General features: G+C 56.0%; 1 protein-coding gene across 1 annotated transcript; it reads left to right on the top strand.

Moving 5' to 3' along the window:
• The first annotated feature begins 4,908 nt into the window (after positions 1–4,908).
• Positions 4,909–7,397, top strand: NUDT18 (nudix hydrolase 18). The gene is made up of 3 exons (XM_017549659.2): positions 4,909–5,177; positions 5,953–6,166; positions 6,404–7,397. Exons 1-3 carry the CDS (start codon positions 5,016–5,018, stop codon positions 6,997–6,999), a joined length of 972 nt encoding a protein of 323 aa, XP_017405148.1. The 5' UTR covers positions 4,909–5,015; the 3' UTR covers positions 7,000–7,397.
• Positions 7,398–7,921: the final 524 nt, after the last annotated feature.

Genomic DNA, 7,921 nt, shown 5'->3' with positions numbered 1-7,921 from the left:
CCTCCTTGTCCCCACCCCACGCCCACAGGCTTCTGGTGGCGCTGTGCCCTCTCCCTCTTCTCTTGTGTATCTCAGCCCCACAAAGAAAAATGCTCCCACTCTTGTTATACCCAATTGTTCCTGCTGTGGTTTGGGGGCTTTTTTAAAATTAAATAAAGTTTTTTATTGTAAGCAGAATATACTTGCAGAACATTCAGAAAATAAAGTCACCTTTGAGCCCATCATTACACACCTCCAACTAATAATGAGCATTCTGGCATATTTCCTCTAGTGCTTTCCCAGGGACTTCCTGTGCACAGGGCTGGATTGCTGTGATTTGGCCTTGGTTTCTTTCAACACCGTATAATCATTTTCTATATTGCTACCTAACCTTCATTTTAAATGACTTGCTTATATTCTATTAAGGGGCTTTGCCATGATTTACAAAACCATCCTTTATTTACAAAAACAAAAACAAAAACAAAAGCAAAACAAAACAAAACAAAAAAAACCACAAGGCCAGGCACGGTGGCCCACGCCTGTAATCCCAGCACTCTGGGAGACCAAGGTGGGCAGATCACTTGAGGTCAGGAGTTTGAGACCAGCCTGGCCAACATGATACACTGTCTCTACTAAAATACAAACAAAAAAAATTAGCGGGGCGTGGTGGTGGGCACCTGTAATCCCAGCTACTTGGGAGGCTGAGGCAGAAGAATCGCTTGAACCCAGGAGGCAGAGGTTGCAGTGAGCCAAGATCATGCCACTGCACTTCAGCCTGGGCAACAGAGTAAGACTCTGTCTCCAAAATAGTAACAATATAATAATAATAATTCATCTCATTTAATCCCTTTCATTTAAATGATCTCAGTTAATCCATTATCACAATTTTGAGACAGACAGGATTTATTTCCATTTTACAGAAGAAGAAACAGGCAAGCTGCAATTAAGTAGATTACCCAAGGTCGCACAGCAATTTTAGTGGCAGAACTGGGATTTGAACCAAGTTTTCTGAGTCAAGCCACTTTGTGTACATTATAGTCTTAGCTCTTACTGGAGTTTAAAGACAGGCTTGCCCTCCTCTCTGTCCTTCTCCTTCCAATGCATGTGCTTTATAGCTGATCATGTTCCAAGTGGCCCTGAATGATCCATTACTACCTAAGTTTCATCTTTTCTTTGAGACAGGGTCTCACTCTGTCACACAGGCTGGAATGCAGTGGTGCAAACTCGGCTCACTGCAATCTCTGCCTCCTGGACTCATGCCATCCTCCCACCTGAGCCTCCTGAGTAGCTGGGACCACAGGTGCATACCATCATGTCTGGCTAATTTTTGTAGTTTTTGTAGAGACAGGGTCTTGCTACACTGCCCAGGCTGGTCTCGAATTCCTGGGCTCAAGCGATCTGCCCACCTTGGCCCCAGAAAGTGCTGGGATTATAGGAATGATCCACTGTGCCCCACTTCATCTGTAGCCATGCCCTGATGTCACCCCAAATCCAGGGTCTTTCCTGCGGAAAGATGGTTCTCTAAATTTTACCCATTGTGGTGGGGACAGTGCATTATTAAGCCTCTGTCTTCCCCATAAGACCTTCTCTCCTGTTTACCCCCCTGGCCTACCAGGTGGGTCACAATGCCCTCGAGGACATATTTGGTCTGACTCTTTGTAAACAGAAGTGAATCAATGTTCATTTGTTCCAGCACTGCTCCTCAGAACGCAGCTGGGCCAGGTAGGGACTGACCCTGAGACTCGCCTTGGGGCACTCAGCGACACTGTTCCTCACAGAGACCCTTGGGGCTCTGCTGCTCGCAGGGTCTACCAAGCTGTGCTCTGCCTCCAGCCCCTCCGTCACCCAGATATCCCAGACATACAACCAGCCAAGCTGGAAGTGAGCACGAGGTTGCATATCCAATGCCTTCTTTTCTTTTCCTCTGATAAAATTCTTAGACTCTTTTTTTCCCTTTTTACCCAGGAGCATAGATTCAAGTTGCCCTGAATATACATGCTCAGGCTTTCTATTTTGAAATAATTTTAGATTTACAGCTGAGTCACAAAGATAGCACAGGAAGTTCCCAATTATCCTTCACCCAGCCTCCCCTATTGTGAACATCTTACATAACCGTGGTGCCTTGATCAAAACTATGAAATTAGTATTGATACCACACTACTAACGAAGCAACAGACCTCACTGGGCTTTCACCAGATTTTTCACTAATGTCCTTTTTCTGTTCCAGGATCCAGCAATGCCTGGATTTGACAGACGGCCTGGAGGGTAGATGTGGCATCCCCAGGGTCCCGCAGAGAGCTAGCCTGTGGCCAGCCCTCCCACTCCCCCTGTAGCTTGGGCTCCTGCCCGCCTCACCTTCGTTCCTTGTCAAGGCACAGGCCTTGTTGCTCTATCTATGATGCTAACATCACAGACACCCTGATCCAACCTTGCCTGCCTGTCCCTATCCCTACCCCCGTGACCACCTACCCAGGCCTTCCTGCTCCCCCACACATGCCCTGAAACAACTGACTCCCATTTCGTTCCCATGGGTGCTGGGAGCATCAAGCTACTCCCATCCACCATGCCATGCAGCCAATCACACTGGCCAGGGTTCTTCCTTCTCTGAGACTGGAGGACACACAGCTGACTTGATGGGGACCCTGGCAGTTCCCATCCAGCCTCCCATTCCCCCTCTCCAGCCTTCATCTGACCGCTATTCTCTCCCAAGGCCTTGGGAACGCCTGCCTCTTTGTTGTCTCGGCACTGCCTTCACAGTTTATGAGGGGCTTTTGGGGAAGACTTTCCCCTCAGGATGGGATAATGGGCGGCACCAAGCCTGGGTTTGCTGCGGTCTTTGCTCTCTGAGGCCTTCTGGTGTTTACTTTAGGCTGCCTCTGAAGCTCCCAGAGCCCTGCCCAGACATGATCTCATTCTCTCAAATCATCCCTGGGAGGCAGACAGGAGTCTGGCACCAAGCTGCCCCCACTTCACAGGTGGGAAAACTGAGAGAGTCGCGCACGTGCACACAAACACAGCAAATATGTTGACAAGTTGCTCTGCAGTCCTGGGGTCCTGACTCTCAGCCCTGTCCCTGCAGTTATTTGGGAAGTGAGGGGTCCAGGATAAGGCTTGGCCCAGTGGCGTTCAGCAAGTGCCTCAAAATTCATGGGCCTTCTAGGGATATCCCACAGCCTAACACAGGGCCCTGCCACCAGGGAGCCTGTGGTATCAGTGAGAGGAGCCTGAAAAGACATCCTGCATGGCTGAAGTTCCTGAGTTCAGCTCTAAGGCAGCTCTACAGGCACATTTTGCCAGGCGTGGTGGCTCATGCCTGCAACCACAGTGCTTTGGGAGGCCAAGACGGGAGGATCATTGAGGCCAGGAGTTCGAGACCAGCCTGGGCAATATAGCAAGACCCTCCTATTTCTACAAAGAATTAAAAATTAAAAACTTAGCCAGACGTGGTGTCTGCTGCAGTCCCAGCAGTCCCAGCTACTCAGGAGTCTGAGGCAGAAGGATAGCTCGAACCCAAGAGCTCAAGACTGCAGTGAGCTGTGATTATACCACTGCAGCTCCAATCTGGGCAACAGAATGAAACCCTGTCTCTAGGGGGTAACAAAAGGCACATATCATGAGAACAGGCCTTGTGTGTGGTAGCAAGAAGAGCTAGGCCCGAGAGGGCCCGCCCCTGAGGGTTGGTGGGCTGCCCGGGGGGTGGTGCCCAGCACTGGACAATCCACACAGCTCCTCTCTGATTGTCATGCTTTCCTAACACCCCTGTGAAACAAGAGTTGTTATGACCCTACTCTACAAATCAAGAAACTGAGGCCCACAGCTCACCCAGGGGCACAGAGCAAGCCAGCCAGCAGCAACCGGCCATCTGGCTCCAGGTATCGAGCTTTGTCCACACCACCAAGCCTGCCTTTCCAGCAGGGAGGTGCAAAAAACCAGCCGAGGAAGAGGAAAGGGGTGGCTTCTGTGGGATGAGGAGCCAGACGGCCTGCTTCACAGATCCCTTCCAGCTGGCCTTGACTTCCAGTGCTGAAAGTCGGGTGAAGGAGGAAAGGCCTGGATGGGAGAGGAGCCGGTGCTAGCCACAACCCCCACCCTGCTCTCCATGCGCCAGGTCCTGCACGCTGGGTGGGAGGGTGACGACAAGGATGGAGGAGCAGGGCCCCACCCCCGCCCTCCCAGGACGCACCATCTGCAGCGGCGAGGGCCTTGAGCTGTGTGGGAAATGAGGTGGGCAGAGGGCCACTGATGAGGGTGGGCCGGCTGACTGCAGCCCTCTCTCAGCCCCTGACCTCTCCCGCCACCCCCAGCCCTGCCCACTCCCTCTTCCAGCTCCGGTCACTCTCCCTGCCCAAGCCAAGCCTTTAGCATTTAGCCTCGAACCGTCAGCTGATTCCTTATCTAGGACTAGGCCCATCTCTCCAACTACAACAGAATCTCCTGAAAGGCAGGGGTTTATGTCCCCCAGCCCATGAGCCACATGATATAACAATTTAGGAGAGTGAGAACAGTTATTTCGTATGTGATCATCTCCGGCAATGCCGTAGTGTGTTTACGGCAACAGCGGGACCGTAGGTCTAAGGGGCGGCCCCGGGCCTCCGTGACGTCACCTGGCTTGTCACGTCACTGTCGCTTGCCCCGGCGGCGAAACGCACCCTGCAGGAGGTATAACTTGACCGTCGGAGCCCCTACGGACCAGTGCGCGCTCAGGCAGTTGGAGAAGGGGGCAGCTGTGAGACGTCCCGAGTGTGCGGGACAGACCAGCGGCAGAAGCAGGGTGGGAGTCCGCGGAGTTCCGGCCGGGAGCCCACCCAGTTCCCCGGAGGCCCCGCCCCCTCGGTGACTGCCACGGGCCGGCCAATCCGGGCAGCCGCGGCGCCGCGCAGCCTATCAGCGACCCGGGCTCGCGTGCGCTTCCGCGTTCGCGCGCGCGCCAGGCCCACTGCTGCAGGAACTGGGAGAGAGTGCCGGATCCGGCACTCGCCCGCGGTCCGGCCTGACGGGTCTGCCAGGACCCGGGCCGTCGCCTCCCGGGGGACCAGATGGCTTCCGAGGGTCTTGCAGGCGTGCTGGCGGCCGTGCTGGCGGGCCAGGGGCTGCGCGTGCAGAGCTGCGACTCGGCGCCGGCCGGGGAGCCACCGGCACCAGTGCGGCTGCGGAAGAACGTGTGCTACGTGGTGCTGGCCGTGTTCCTCAGCGAGCAGGTGAGCGGCCGCCAGCCCGGCCCGCAGGGCCTCGGGAGCGCGCAACCAGCCCAGGTGGGAACGGAAGACCCAACGGCCACAGCCAGCGCTGCCGCGTGCATGGCGCTGCCCAGTTTTGCAAAGCACTCCCACTCGCATCTGTGTCCTGCGATCGTCCCAATATGGAGAAGAGGACCCTCAGGCTCGGGGCCTGTTTGTCTCATCCCACTAGGCCTCATTCCTTCCCTTCCCCAGAGTCTAGCAGAGTGCTCAGGGCCCCTCAGAAAGCAGTGGCTCAGCCCTGGCTTACCTCAGGCCTTTGGTGCCGATCCTGGTACTGGGCAACTAGAAGGGGCCAGGGCCATAGCGCAGGGCTGTACAAGGTGGACGTCGTGGGTCGTGTTTCAAAGCCAGACCCCAGTGTGGGGAGTCCATCACAAACAGTTCATAGGCCACGCCATTGGAGACAAGAGATACCCAATGACATGTACAGACGTAAATCAGTGCAAGACTGACACATGGTGACCCTCACTCTGGGGCCTCATCTCCAGCCCCTGAAGCAGCTTCCAGGAATCTCAGCCCTTTCTGAAGTGGAAGTCTTAACTCCAGAAAGGGACTAATTGCAGGGAGGAGAAGGTTGCAGCCCCCAGCAACTTGACGGCAGGTCTCCCGCAGCGCTTGCTGGTTTAAGCGCGTCTACCCAGAGGCGAGTCTTGGGCGACTGTGTTTGAGATGCCCCCTGGTCCCGGGGCTCGGGAAGGCTATGGCAGGAAGTGAAGATGCTCTCTCCCCTCAGGATGAGGTGCTACTGGTCCAGGAGGCCAAGAGAGAGTGCCGGGGGTCGTGGTACCTGCCCGCGGGGAGAATGGAGCCGGGGGAGTCCATCGTGGAGGCGCTGCAGCGGGAGGTGAAGGAGGAGGCGGGGCTGCACTGTGAGCCCGAGACACTGCTGTCCGTGGAGGAGCGGGGCCCCTCCTGGGTCCGCTTCGTATTCCTCGCTCGCCCCACAGGTATGGCCTACCTGGAGGCAGTGTGAACAGGGCCAGTTGACATCTTTTCCCCAGCTGCTTGGTGAGGTGAGCCCCTCCACAGTCAGTCCTGTTATGGCTGGCACAGTCTGGCATGGGCAGATTCCAGCCTACAGGCTGGGGGCCTCGCACCTGGGTCAGGGATGTCTGTTGACGCTGCCAGCCCTGCACTTCTCTCCACACAGACCCTCCCTGCCCCATCCCCCACATCTCCCCCAGGTGGAATTCTCAAGACTTCCAAGGAGGCCGATGCAGAGTCCCTGCAGGCTGCCTGGTACCCACGGACCTCCCTGCCCACTCCGCTGCGAGCCCATGACATCCTGCACCTGGTTGAGCTAGCTGCCCAGTATCGCCAGCAAGCCAGGCACCCTCTTATTCTGCCCCAAGAGCTGCCCTGTGATCTGGTCTGCCAGCGGCTCGTGACCACCTTTACCAGTGTGCAGACAGTGTGGGTGTTGGTTGGCACAGTGGGGATGCCTCACTTGCCTGTCACTGCCTGTGGCCTCGCCCCTACGGAACAGAGGGGTGGCATGAAGATGGCTGTCCTGCGGCTGCTGCAGGAGTGTCTGACCCTGCACCACTTAGTGGTTGAGATCAAGGGGCTGCTTGGACTGCAGCACCTGGGCCGAGATCACACTGATGGTATCTGTCTGAACATGCTGGTGACCGTGGCTTTTCGGAGCCCAGGGATCCAGGATGAACCCCCAAAGGTTCGGGGTGACAGCTTTACTTGGTGGAAGGTGACGGAGGAAGGACTGCAAAGCCAACTCCTCCAGCGGCTTCACGGATCCTCCGTCGTCCCAGTGAACAGATAGGGAGGGGGAGGAGGTGACGAGGAGGTGGGCGGCTGTGCTCCCTCCAGTGTGGCTTTGTCTCCCTCTGAGGGAGGCAGGAGGCTGGCGACCAGGGATCTTGTTGCATTGGGAGCAGGGGTGGCTTTCCTGGTCCCCAGGATAGATACTTTAAGGAGTTTTCCTCTAGATTACACAGGGACAGTGCCTTTAACCAAGCAAGGAGTCCAAAGCTCAGGACCCGGCTACTCTGCCGACACACTGGCACTTCTCCCCAGGGACATGGGGAGCTTTCTGCACTCCCAATGGCGTCTTGTCATCACATTCTGTGTCTTCCTTGGGAGAGGCCTGCATCCCGACTCTTCCAGGCACTCACAGCTGGGAGGAGCCCCTTGCTGAGTAAAGAGGTGTTGCTTACCTTGCCTCCCTGCCTAGATGTCTCTGTGGGGACAAAGTGATGGGGACTGTGTCCAAGAGCTGCTCCTCCCCTTGTGCCACCAACAGCCACCTATGTCTTTCCCAGTGCACTGACAATGCGGGCCAGCCTGCTGTCCAGGCTGGGCTGCTGGCCTGGGATGTGACTGTTGAGGGGACCCATCCCTCATGAAACACAGCTCTGAGCCCTCCAAGGTTTGGGTAGTGGGCGGCCCTGGGGGAGGTTCACGTGGGACAGGAACTGCAAGTGCTGCCTCAGCTCTGTCCTTGAGCCTCCCTGGTGTGGACCCCTCCCCCGGCTCTCCTGCCTCTGCCTTTTCACAACTTCAGCCCACGCCAGACCAAACCTTGTCTTCATTTCCCCTCAGCCTAGCTGAATCACGGTAGGATTTTTTTTAAGTAAGCGTCTGGGCATAGTGGCTCATGCCTGTAATCCCAGCACTTTGGGAGGCTTAGGCAGGTGGATCAGTTGAGGTCAAGAGTTGGAGACCAGCCTGGCCAACATGGCCAA

The sequence above is a fragment of the Cebus imitator genome, unplaced genomic scaffold, assembly GCF_001604975.1.
Source record: "Cebus imitator isolate Cc_AM_T3 unplaced genomic scaffold, Cebus_imitator-1.0 Scaffold221, whole genome shotgun sequence".
In the NCBI taxonomy this organism is placed as follows: Eukaryota; Metazoa; Chordata; class Mammalia; order Primates; family Cebidae; genus Cebus; species Cebus imitator.
The sequence above is the reverse complement of the archived record's forward strand: the minus strand, read 5'-3'. Positions and strand labels throughout refer to the sequence as shown.